This window comes from Takifugu flavidus, chromosome 11 (genome assembly GCF_003711565.1).
Source record: "Takifugu flavidus isolate HTHZ2018 chromosome 11, ASM371156v2, whole genome shotgun sequence".
Classification (NCBI taxonomy): domain Eukaryota; kingdom Metazoa; phylum Chordata; class Actinopteri; order Tetraodontiformes; family Tetraodontidae; genus Takifugu; species Takifugu flavidus.
In genome coordinates, this window is record NC_079530.1 from 1,051,316 (window position 1) to 1,064,884 (window position 13,569).

General features: G+C 46.4%; 1 protein-coding gene across 2 annotated transcripts; it reads left to right on the forward strand.

The window, feature by feature from the left end:
• Window positions 1–7,124: 7,124 nt before the first annotated feature.
• opn3 (opsin 3) lies at window positions 7,125–13,319 on the forward strand. 2 transcript variants are annotated; one of them, XM_057048216.1, is made up of 4 exons: window positions 7,125–7,540; window positions 9,279–9,598; window positions 11,752–12,003; window positions 12,621–13,319. In XM_057048216.1, exons 1-4 carry the CDS (start codon window positions 7,222–7,224, stop codon window positions 12,813–12,815), a joined length of 1,086 nt encoding a protein of 361 aa, XP_056904196.1. In that variant the 5' UTR covers window positions 7,125–7,221; the 3' UTR covers window positions 12,816–13,319. The 2 variants fall into 2 exon arrangements, with proteins under 2 accessions (XP_056904196.1, XP_056904195.1); XM_057048215.1 differs by having other exon boundaries at window positions 7,140–7,540; window positions 12,662–13,319.
• Window positions 13,320–13,569: the final 250 nt, after the last annotated feature.

Genomic DNA, 13,569 nt, shown 5'->3' on the forward strand with positions numbered 1-13,569 from the left:
TAGTTATAATATTCAACTTAAAGGTTGCCCAGCCATGTGGCCCCTCCCCTTCTTTATCTTCAAACCCCGCCCCTCTCTTCTGATTGGTTAGAGCACTGTTGTGGGTGGGCTGGAGGAGTGGACTGTGACAGAATTCCTGGTTTTCTTTTACCAATTTACTGAGCCACACTTCAGTCCAGTAGGGGGCGCTATTGTATCTTACCAAATCAAGTCAAATGAAGAATGCCTCGCCTCGTTTTCATACAAGTATTTCTGTTTTTTAACTTTATTTTTTACTTCAAGTTCTTTTGTACATTATACATCCAAATATGCATATTTCCTATGAAATTAAAACATCTGCTCTTGATTTCTCAAAGAGAAAAAAGATTGAGCTCATACGTACTGTCTGAAAAACCTCTTTACATCTCGATACTTTTCTGAGTTTATTCATTTTATCCTCCAAGACTTTTGAGAGTACGGTGAAAATGAGTTGATCAGCAAATCATTGTCAACATGTGTAAACTTATATAGATTGTGTTCCCTCAGACGTGTGCAGAGATCACATTTGTGGCTCCATTTCATCACCATTATGAACACCAAACTTGTCTGAATGAGACGCGGTTACCTCTAGGATACCTGTATGTAGGGAGAAGTTCTTTTTTCAGATTTATCCAAAATTCCACATATGAAAGAAGGTTCTAGATTCTTTTCTTGTCCGGTTGAACCTGGAGATGTGAGTGTGTAAATGACTGGTGTGAACTCAGAGAGGACTGCTGCTGCTGCTGTGACTGCTCTAATAGACTTTGATAAAGATGATGAATGGACAGAAATGGACATTATAACAACGTGTCTTGTGGTTTTCTTTGTCTTCTTTTCTTACCAATTGCAACCAGTCCACATCTGCTCTGTAGTCATCTACAACCAGTCCATTTATTCCCTCTCAGTCCCCTTAAGATCAGCTAAAGCAGGCCTGGCCAACCCGCGGCTCCCGAGCCGCATGCGGCTCTTTGCCTGGTTTCATGCGGCTCTAACGTTCATATCAAAGTTTGGGTTTGGGTTTTTTTAATGTGCGTGTTCACTTTGCTTGAGTTCAATACGGTACTTTCGCCAAAAGCGCATGCGCCTTAGATGAAAATACCGCAAAGTTTCTCAGTAGGGACGAGATCTTTTGAGTAAACAATTAGTGTCAAGTTCGCCTTCAAAATGGCAGGAAAAAATGCACGAAAGCTTCGTGACCCGCTTCCGTGATCTACAACTGAAAAGGCCACAGATCGCATTCCTCGCTGACCCTTTTAATGTGGAGACGCACTGTTTTAAAGCCCCGCTGGTCACAGATGAGGCTGCAGCTGATGATCGATCTTTGTGAGGAGGACCAACTGAAACCTGCTTTAAGGGAAGGGGCCACTGGGTTCTGGAAAAGTGTGCCAATGGAAAAATACCCCAATGTCAAACGGGCTGCGCTTAAGATCCTGTCAATATTTGGGTCAACACACGTCTGCGAGTCTGTGTTTTCTACCCTGAAACACGTGAAACCAAAGCACCGATCTGTTCTGACTGACACCCGTGTGAAAGAACTGAATCCAAGCCAGATTTGAAGAGGATTGTTCAAAGCAAGGAATGCCAGAAGTCCCACTAAGCAACATGCATAGTAAGAGAAAAAAATATATTTTAATTATTATATTTTTGTTTGTGGACTTAGTTATACTGAGAGTTTGTGTGTGTGAGACAGTGCACACAATTTTCATTGTTGAGAATGACTGGCCCGTGGTCTGAGGAAGTCAAATTCTGTCATTATCATGTTGGTGTGTAACATTTACAATAAATCTGTCTAAGCAGAGGTCTGTGTGTGTGTGTGAGGAAGGGATGAGGTGATGTTCACGTGTGCCCACATGTATGAGGTGGCTCTTTGCGGTAACACAGTAAAAAATGTGGCTCTTAGGCTCTGACTAGTTGGCCACCCTGAGCTAAAGTATCGTCTCTATACCGCTATAACCAGTCCATTGTCTGCTCTGTCCCACTCTAACCAGTCTGTCCCACTCTAACCAGTCCCTTCAGCATATTTAACCTCAGGTTCCAGCTGTACCACATCAGATTCCAGGATCAAGGTCTGATTTGTTGCACAAAGATCTCTTCTTCCCCATTAAGCTTGTTTATGAGATCAGATGGAACAAACCTTTCAACAAATCTCTTCACATTTTCGGTGGAGAACATTTTCAGGGGGAAAGTTGCTTTGATGCAGGCTGAATGACGCTAAAGCAGCTATTTTCAGCCTCGAAGACACACGCAACAGTCGTTTCAACCGTCCCTCCTCCCCAACTCTGGCTGATATTAGCTACCTACTATTGTGGTGCCATTTGTTTTCACACCAAACCTTAAATCAATTTTTTCTTCTAAAAGAAAACTTAAGCTGAGCAAGAGCAAAGTTAGGCTAACATCATCCAGGAGGAACTGACGGCTGTTCAAGGACGAAGAAAACACACATTTGCATTAGCTCAAGGTCACCACTGTCACCTTTAACGTTCACCATCAGCTGGACGGGGACACAACGTCCTGCACACACAGAGGACATTCTTTAAACACATATCCAACATTCTCTAAGTTCAAAGCATCATAACAATAATGTTTAAGGTCTGTGTTCTGTTCCAAAATTACAATGTTAATAAAAGACATTGACGTTGAATGTAACTAGTAGAAGTGTGTGAAGACTCCTGACTTTTAATCTTCACCTATTTTCTTCTGGAAAATGTATTTATTCCAAAAACACACACTACTTAATAAATATGCATGAGCAGAGAGACGCACTGACATGGGCTTCAACAGGTTGGAATAACACTCCCCAAATGTTCTTTATTCTGTTGGCAGAACTTTACAATCCCTTTGATGGGGACATGAAAGCAGCAGAGGCTTCTTATCCCGTCAGCAAACCAATTTTTAATGAGGTTTAGACTTCAAATACGGCTCTGACTCAGCTGTGAAGAGTGTGTTGGAGATGAGATGAGCTTGTCAACTTATACCTGCCCTCATCCACCTGCACACACACACACACACACACACGGATAGATACATTTGAAATGTGTTGTTTTCATCAGACTTTATATATAAATCCACTGATTTGGGCTGATTGGAGTGGGAAGAACAGATCTTAGAGGCTGATGGAACATTACAGCAACATTTTATTTTACATTTTTAACAGCCTTTCAGATTCAACAAGAGATTTTTTAGCCATCACTGTCGCTGACCCTTTAAGCCAGCAAGTGCATCTTTTTTTTTTATATTTCAACCTTCTGTTGGATGCAACTCCAGTGTGCAAAAGTCATATTTATCAAACTTTTTGGACTTGTTTTGTTTGGATTGAAAAAGACACTTTCAGACTGGACCCTGAGGAAGGAGGCAAGGAAATTTCCGTCAGTGTAAAAGTAAAGGAAGGTGGTGAAGCACACAGTGTGCACAGGTGGAACACAGCATTTATGGAGCAGCTACTCTACAGCAGATAAGACATACTAATACATCGGCAATAAAAGCCCAAAAGCCTTGGGGGAGAACCTGCAAACTCCATCAAAACGACCTGGGACTTTTAATAATGGTGATGCATCAAACACCCCCCACCGACAGGACCGGTCCAGGTCTGTCCTCTCAGATACGCTCGACAGTGACGGTGGCCCGGGGAGGATCATATGGCCTCTGGTGATCTGGTTTCACCCCCCGTGTCTCTGGGCTTCTGGGCTCTGTGGTGATCTGCAGAGGGAGAATGAAAGGCTGGCGTCTTCTGTGAACCTTCTATCATCAGCCTCACCACATTCTCTCACTGCCATATCAGATAACAGCTGGTGTCCAGGCCAAACCGCACTTTATTGGCTCATGGGTGTTTGAGAGTCCCAATTCCACTGAGCGTGAAAGGTTGTTGAGTATTTTCAGCAGTTCTCAGCATCTACAGGCAACATTGACACCAAAACATCGATGGAAGGGCTGAGGTGTCACAACAGCTCCTCTTATTGTTATTGACATTTACGTGACTTTCAAAGCTCCAGCTCCTCACTGTCAGCAGGCTGGACACTGATCCTGGATCCTGAAGCTCCTCTGCTCTGCTGCTTCAGATCTTGTCTACTGTGACCTTTTGTCCGCTGTCTCATCTGTGCTGCATCTCTAAAATGCTCCCAGGGTCTGAACGGAGCAGCGGATCTCCCTCAATAACACAAAAGGTGTCAATCAGGTGGCTTTCATTTAATGTGGGTATCGTGTAGGCTACAGTTGTCACTATTTAGTCATTTGAAAGCATCATTTATCGCTGACTATCAATGAGTCTGGACGTGAGCAGCATTATTAGCAATGCTGCGCTAATGGCTAACAACATCCAGTGTCTCTGTGGATACGATGTGCTGTAAATAAGCAACAACATCTGCTTCAGACTGTTTCTGTAGATTAAGTTCTTTATATAATCTACAAATGTGCACAGTTCTGTAGCCGTCGGCAGGCCCGTTCGTGGTCCGATCTGTGGGTGGAGTTTGTCTCCAGAAGTGAGCCGAACCTGCTGAGCCCCAGTCTGATGCTGCCTTCACGAGTTCATCAGATGCGACCCAGACTGGAGGCTGTTTAAAGAAATAACCCTCCTATTTTTAACCTTTTTAATCAGCATCGTGACTCAGGTCCACCCGCAAAGATCTACAAAAACTATCCGGACATCATAAGAGAATTAATGTTACTTTGATTCAGAACTTTTTCAGTGCTGGTTAAGGACACCGTGAGTTTTGGACCTATCAGCCGGCTTTTAAAACGACCCCTCTGCACCTTCAGACAGCAGGGAAACAGCAGAACGCAGATTAATACCCATCAATAACAACTGGGGTAGAGGCCTTGAATCTGAGCGCTGTTTTAAATAACTCTTCATACATTCTGGGCATATTTTTCATCTTTTCTTCAGTGAATTATTCATAACTTAATAAAGTAGAAGAATAAAGGTTACGGCCTTAATTTAAAGTTTGCTGCCCTGAAGAACTGAATAACTTAAGAACGTTAAGTTTGTATTTAGCTGACGCCACCGGCACCGACTCGGGTGAGTTTGGTCATTTGTGCCACGGTAATTATAGCATCATTATGGGGTTTGTCGCTATGGTAGCGGCTCTCCCGACACGGTTCAGGTGGGAGATTGCTGACGACACTTCAGCTCAGCACAAACGTGAAGGAGGTGCTGTTTATCTTCTTCAGCGTTGGAGGGGAATCAGGAATAACCTTGGATTTATTCTGATTCCTCAGGGAGCTGAGCTGCTGCTCTGGCAAATCCTCAAAGACATTTCTGATGGTGTTGAGGGAACAAGAACTTTCATCACTCAAGTGCTGCCAAGAAGGATCATGAAGGATAATTACTAAACGCAAACACTGCCATCCTGCACTGGAGTTCATCTCTCAAGTACTTTACTTTTATCTGCTGTGCAAACAGAAAAACATAAAAGATTTTGATATAATAGATATAATGTTGTTGGTAGTGGATCAAGGAGAATGTTTCCAGCTGATGAAAAAGCATCCACATATTTTAAGAAGAAGAATCAGATCAGCTCCCTTTTTGCTGAAGCAAACGTGGCTCGTTTGTGGTGATGGCGGTCCGAAGGTCCGAGGTGCTGAGGGGCTCTGCAGAGCTCAGATGATGTTATCAAGGAAAAGTCACTTTGAAAACTCATCACAGACACTGCTGCATTAATTGCATCTCAGGGGGTTTGATTGAAGGCTCATACTGGAGATCCTGGGAGATTACTGACACTCCTGTCGTAGAATATTACGTGATTATTCAAATGAGAGGGAAACAAGTAAATGAGTGGGGGTGGGGGGCTCTGTAAGGTTGACCCAGTTGTAGAAAGTTTGGCCAACGCAGGTTCCATCACCAGCACATGGATGGATTTACCCAGATTTCCCCTTCCTGTGACATCACTGTGGGACTCCATGTTGAGGAGCCATTTTTTGTGTTGATTTCTGCTTTCAACTTGAACGTGTTTCTGGCCTTGAACACAGTCCCCCTGACTGAGGAGAGGAGCTCTTCTCCAGCACAGCAGCATCATTGCGCAGCCCTGACAATGAAAAGCCAATGTCAATATTTCCCTTTGACGTAAATCTTTACAAGTAAAACACTTAACTGATGCTTCAAATGGAAACCTGTGGGAATAAACATCACAGATGTCTAAGTATGATGTGTAGTTTAAACGTTCCTGGGGTCTGTCTGAACGTTGTCGCTCTTCCCCAGCATGAGATGTCATCTCTTGTGTTGTCAGAGAGAGATCTGCTATTCTGCTTCAACCTGTAGGCACAAAGAAATCCAGGTCACACGAATCAGCAAGGTCACAACGCGCTCTGGTCTGCATGGACACGAAATCATCAAGGCCACTGGCGGCACACAAGCTGCCAAAGGAAGGACGCACGGCCGAATCAGGAGAATCAGAGGTGGCCAGGCCACAGTCGGGTCTCCTGAGTGGAGACAGACATGCTCCTTTCTCTCCTTCCTTAACAGGTTTTCCCAAATGCAGTCTAATAATTGTCCTTTCGGTAAAATTGCTCATCTGTGTTGAATTGAAATGTTCATCTGGCAGCTGCAAACAACACTTTTTAGTCCTCCTACACCATGAACGTGCCATCATTTGAACGCTGCACATTTCGAGTTGACAGTTTTAATTGATTTCCTTTTAATTAGATGGACTTTATTATTCCCCAGCTCATGACACGACGGTGCTTGATGACAGCAAATAGCCTGAAAAAGAGTCGAGTTTAAAGCTCAAATATTGAAATGGCAGAACTGTAAAATGAATTGAAATAACATTAATAGTCGCAATAGGATAAATGAATAAGATAAACGGGAGCTTTTGCACCGATTTCGGGTCATTTATCATCATTGTGCACCCCCCTACGTCACCATCATCATTGTGCACCCCCCTACGTCACCATCATTGTGCACCCTCCTACGTCACTTTTAACCATCCTCTCCGCTGTTTAAACGTCCTCTTTCGAAACAGCCTAACGCGTTAATGATTAATCGCGTGACTTTTCGCGTGTATTTTGAAAGTTTGGGCGGAAGTGACACGTGCGCAGCGTACGGCCGCGGCACTTTGACCCACTTTCTGCAGGGACTCGAGCGTCGGTTCGAATGGGCGGCGCGCGGAGCCAGAGCAGCGCGTGCCGTGCGCGAGTCGCGCAGCGCTCCAGCGTCTCATCACGGCGCGAGCCGCCGCGCGATGCTCGGCGCCAAGCGCTTATTCGCGCGCGATGAATCCCGCCAACGGCAGCAGGAGCGAGCGCAGCGCGGAGCAGCTGCTGTTCAGCGGGGACACCTACAGGGTCCTCGCCTTCACCATCGGAACCATCGGAGCCTTCGGCTTCTGCAACAACTTTGTTGTCCTCGCGCTCTACTGCAGGTTCAAGAGGCTGCGCACGCCCACCAATTTACTGCTGGTCAACATAAGTTTGAGCGATTTGCTGGTGTCGCTCTTCGGGATAAACTTCACTTTTGCGGCGTGCGTCCAGGGCCGCTGGACCTGGACCCAGGCGACGTGCGTGTGGGACGGCTTCAGCAACAGCTTGTTCGGTGAGCCCGGATCTTTTACCTTTTCATCCGTCCTTCAGGACCTCCAATGGAGGTGTGCGAGGACACCAGCGCTCGTGTGGGATTCACAGTTTGGGCACCGTGACTGGGGGGGCTGAAAGATGCCCCACTTTCCAGTTTGGACCCCCCCTCCTTTCCAGGAGCTGCAGTCAGACCTGACGACCTTGAGCCTCTCACATGTGCACTTCTTGATGCAAAGTGAGCATCTTCTGTGCGTCATAGTTGCACGTTTGAGGTGTTGTCTGGTCCCCAGAGGTTCCCTTTGATGGTGACATCACGTTAATTTATCGAATCATCTGAGAATTGTGAAGTGGCCGTCAGGGTCGACCTCTTGAGACGAGCAGATGAGCCTTCCTGGGGGTTAATGTGTGCTGATGAGCTCATTAGAGCCAAAGCTTTTGTGCTGGTTATTAGCCAGATCTCGCTCACCTTTGTTTAGTTTGTTGGCCGGTTGCTCGGCTCTGTAATTGTGTCACAGAAGAGGATTCAAAATTAGAAAGTGTGACGTTGGGGTTTATTTTCGAGGCAGGTGTTATTTCATCAGTACGACATTGAACGGGAAAAAGGTGTCCTGCCACTTTGGTCCATCGCCTGCTGGACAACAGGCATTTAAGTGCGCCCACCCCCCACTCGCTGTTCGCTGGCAGCTGAAAATGTTCAAAAAATGTGGCTGTGGTTTGACCTTGGGCTCGCTTTTCGACCTGTTCGGGGCTTTATCTGGTAGCCATTGTCAGGATTTTAAAGCGGTAGCTGTGTTTCATGTCAGCAGGTAGAAGCCCAGATATCCCCTTGCATGTATGTCTGCACCTTCTCCAACCTTTCTCTTGTGTTTGTTTGCTCCACCCTTGGGGGGGAGGGGGGCTGACCTGGGGGCCACGTTTGTAGTCAAAGTGGATGGACAGGTGGCCTCAGATGAGCAGCTTTTAATTATTTTAACGGGGGTGGAAACCTGGAAAAGATGATTATTTCGAACGTGAAGGTCCAGGTGCTTGTCAGTGATGCAGGTAGACGGTTGCAAACATAAAATCGCTTTGAGGGGTGTCGCTTCTCTTTAGGCTGTGAACTGCTGTCAGTCCTGGTTCCTCTATGGAACTAGCTGATATCTAAAGGTGCCAGTCATTATATATTCTGATGTGGCCGTGCTCCTCCCCAACAATCCTCCACACAGTCAGGAGTCTCATCACCTGCTTGTTCCTCTGTGGGGGCATGATAATGAGTCCCGTTCCCGGATACGCGTCCTTGCCCTTGAGTGTCCTGCTGCAGCAGCGAATACGTCGGCGTGTCGTGGCCGACTGACGCAGACGCTGCAGAAACGAGCCTGGTCAGTTGTGTCCCAGCACGCCCGTCCCGCTCAAACACCAGCTCGGCCCCTGAGGCTCACGCCGGACACGACTGGCTGCTTGTGTTGCAGCGTGTGGTCGTGGATCATGGGACCGTCCGAGGTTTACGGCGAATGCGGTTGAATACTACGTTATTGTAAAGGATGTAAAATCCATCCGACCTAAATTTATCGTTAACGATGCATTTAGAGCCACTCAACTCTGGATCTGCGAGTGCTTTGATGGTAACTGTAAAGTTGCTGTAAAGCTACACCGGCTGATTTTACTGGCGTAAATGTGCCCCCAGTCACAGTTACGTGGCCGGTCAAAGAGCCTGGGTGATCCACTGACCCAGATCCTGCTCTGACCTGTCTGTCTGTCTGTCTCCCACCCTCCACCAGGCATCGTCTCCATCATGACCCTGGCTGCGCTGGCCTACGAGCGCTACATCCGGGTGGTCCATGCTCAGGTGGTAGATTTCCCCTGGGCGTGGCGGGCCATCGGCCACATCTGGCTGTACGCCCTGGCCTGGACAGGAGCCCCTCTGCTGGGCTGGAACCGCTACACTCTGGAGATCCACCGGCTGGGCTGTTCTCTGGACTGGGCTTCTAAAGACCCAAACGATGCCTCCTTCATCCTCTTGTTCCTCCTCGCTTGTTTCTTTGTCCCTGTGGGCATCATGATCTACTGCTACGGGAACATCCTCTATGCAGTCCAGATGGTGAGTCCTGGGGGCGTTGGCCTCACTTCTTTCCTCTTTAAAACCCTGTCAATTATTGGAGTCACATTTCTCAACAAAATCTGGCGAGTAAATGTTAAGTAGTTACATGTAAATATTAAACAGGATTTTGTGGAATGTGAAACGACGGTAGCGTAAAACTTCATGAATCTTCAACGTTGGCAGATTTTGCATCGTTGCACTCACCTCGTTCCTTTTGCAGATTTATACCTGATATTTCCAAAAGCTTAAGCTAGAACATTAAAGTGGCAATTGCACGTTCCCCACCTTGCTCGAGGACACAGTCGCATCTGGAATTGAACCAGCCACTTTTGTCTGTAAATTTGCAAACTAAATAAATGATTAAGTTATTTCAGGACCTTATTTCCACCAACTGTCTTGAGTGCTTCATCAGAAAACGCTGCTTACATTAAAGTACCAATTTTATCCAACTAGAATGTGTATTTTACTTTAGTTATAGGTTTTTAATCAGATATATATATATGTGTGTGTTTTATTTGGGGTAGGAAGGACAAACCTTTATTTTAAATCACATATTGGGTTAAATTTAAATGTATTCAGGGTTTTATTGCTTTTAGCGCAGCTCTGTGGGCACTCAGACTTGATTTTAATAAAAAGACTCTGACTTTCAGCGAGCAACTGCTGCCCTTTGCTCTTCTTCCCTCTTTTTCGACTCCATTATGATAATTTGCTCCTCTGCCTTCAGGGTTTATCTGCCCCAGCACAGCACCAGTATTTCCATCCATTGTGTGCCGCTCAAGACGGCAGCATTTATTCAACTTAAAGTGGCTCTTTAAGGAACTGGGATGTCAGCGGTTTAGACACGTTTGTGTTTCCCTTTCGGTCACTAGAGGGCGCCACACGTGATCCATCTCGGCTGTTGCACCTCGAGCCGCCATGTAAATGAGACCGATGTGAATAAAATACCAGCTTACAGTCCACAACTACCTGGTACAACTACCAGAGCAGAGCTGTGGAGAGGGAGGGAGGTGGAGAAATAGATGTGCTCTCAGAGGAGCTGTGGCTTCGAGAGCTTTCTGAAGGGGGACAGGGTTGTTCCAGCTCTGACGGACCTCAGGAGGTTGTTCCACCATCGGGGAACGAGGTACGACAACAGTCTGGATTGTTGTGCCGAAAGAGTCAGCTTTGCCAGACGATGATCGTGTTTGGGAGGCAGCAGACAAAGAGGAGGATCTACAGGCTCAGAACAATTCAGTTGACATCAGTTTTGATGTCAGTGTTGAATGGGCCAGTTAGCCAGGAAAGCCAAGAGCTGAGTTGGAGGTGAGGAGCTCTTGTCTGAGTCTGAGGGTTCATGGCAGGTAATGCTGGGTGTCGTCTGCATAGAAGCACTATGAAAACCCATGCGTGCAAATAATTACGCCGTTTTTTTTCGAATATTGTTCCCTTCTGAGTGAGCAGGTGGACGTGCAAGAGGCTGTTGGCGATGTTGTGGTTGGGACACAATATCAGGAGGGAAGGAAGATTTAATGGAGAAAATGAATGTTGCAATAATATCGCATGTTACAGTGAGTTTCATCCTTTGTTAAATAGGTTTAATTGTTATATTAAAGCTTATATCACTGGCTCATTAGCCCAGAACATTCAACCTAACCCCTTTTATCATTTAAATCCATCTAGAACCTTAAACCAAGAGGATGGAACAACACTAGGGAAAGACTGTTAAAGAGCACCAGCACTTAAATATGCCAGGAGGGTGCGGACCATTAAACAGACCGGTACAGCATTGGTACGCTGGGAGGTGACAAAATGGAGGATTAATCCAGTAAACGTGGATTAAACACAGAAAATAGAACAATTTAACGTAACATTTAAATACAGGTGGCCTGATAACAAGAGTGACTACAAACGGAGACCCTCATTTAAAAAGATCGTCACTTAACGACAAACTGCTGGTACAACGAATAAAAAAAAGAATCACGGTCATGAAAATCAAAAAAAGATCTAGAGAATTGTTACCCTCAGAAATGGGACTCCTGCTGCCCAGAGGGAACATTTCAGACGTGTGTGAGGACTTATTCTGGCCGCACATCCAGTTTTTAATGCTCCTCCTGACATCCTGAGTCACATGACTAGGCCAGGAGACCCCTCACCCTCTGCTGTTTCTTTTGTAGATCCGCTCCATCCAGGACCTGCAGACAGTTCAGATCATCAAGATCTTGCGGTATGAGAAGAAGGTCTCCGTTATGTTTTTCCTGATGATCTCCTGCTTCCTGCTGTGCTGGACGCCGTACGCCGTGGTGTCAATGATGGTGGCTTTTGGCAGGAGGAGCATGGTGTCTCCGACGATGGCCATCATTCCATCGTTCTTCGCCAAATCCAGCACAGCCTACAACCCCCTCATCTACGTGTTCATGAGCAGAAAGGTTGGTTTCTGAAGGTCCTGACCATAGCTCACTGTCATCAGAACCTACTTCGAATGATCTCCCCTGTGTTAGCTACAGCTAGCTACAGTGCTATAATGGCAGCTTTAATTACTAATATTGATAGTTTGCTCACGTAGCAAATAACTCAACGTGGAACATCTATAACTGATGTGTTGCCCCGCAGCTAACCATGAACAGCAACATAAAAAACTCATTATTCAAGGGGGGAAAAAAAACGGTGCGTTTCCTTCTGAATCGCGTGGATGGAGACGGGCGGAGAATGAAAGGACGGAGGCGTTGAGAGGCTTTTCCATCTGAATTTGAAGTTAATGACGTGCCCCTTTTGCTCTGGACTTCCCTCTCTGGGTTTCTGCCTCCAGCATCAGTCGGACGCCGCTGAGTGTTGGTATTATTGTCTGGCTCAGATGAACCATGTGTATTTTCAGGTTTCACCCAGAGCAGAATTGAATATGGAGCAAATATCAATAAGGCAAATCAATGTTAACTCAACTGAGGCTGATACTGTGGTCTCTCCTGATGTGTTCTTTATTAGTTTAAAATAGAAAAAGCAGCTTTGTCCAGTTGAATTTGATTGAAATAGTTGCTTTTCCAAACAGCGTTGGGCTAAAAGGAGCCTGCTCTCGTGTTCCCACCACAGTTCAGGCACTGCCTGCTGCAGCTGCTCTGCTCCCGGCTCTCTTGGCTGCAGCGCAGCCTCAAAGAACGGCCCCTCGCTCCGGTCCAGCGCCCCATCCGGCCCATCGTCATGTCCCGGCCTTGTGGCAAGGGGAACCGACCCAAGAAGAAGGTGACGTTTAGCTCCTCCTCCATCGTCTTCATCATCACCACCGACGACTTTGGTCAGCTGGACGTGACCTCTAAATCGGGGGATTCCGCGGACGTTAACGCCATCCAGGTGAGGCCGCTGTGATCCACCAGCTCTGGACCTGTGCCCCCCCCCCCACATCTGAGCAAGCCTTAAGCGCTGATCTCAGCCCACCTTCTGGGACCCCTGTGCCCCCACCCTGGTGACAGACCTGTAAATACTGTCAGAGCAGCGTCCCAGTCTTTCAGTGTGACACCCCCATGTAAACCTGTCAGCCTGTAGTGGACAGGTAGTCACATGTGTCCCCTAGAATAAACACTGGTGTGTCCCACTGTCCACCTGCACATCTGTGGATCAGGACCATGATTCTTGTGGTTGGTACCCAACTGTAGGAGTGTAAAATGGAAGAAGACGCCTGAGATCCTTGATTACAACGCTGAATATCTAAAACGTGTGTATGCATTCAATAAAGAGATGCTATTTTCAGCTACCTAGCTTGTGTACGTGATTTAATTTCGGCCTAAATCTCCGGCGCGGCGCGAGCGTTTGCTGTGAAATGACATCTGATTTATATGTATGAGGACGACGGGAGCATAATTAGACAAGCCGCCCCGGAGATTCCGTCCGTAACCTCCTGGGATGTCGGCTCGGAATAGATTTGATGAATAGATCCAGATGATTAGACTCTCATTCTTTGAGGATGTTTGACGTGAGCCGCCTCCTTCCTTAAGATATCACTT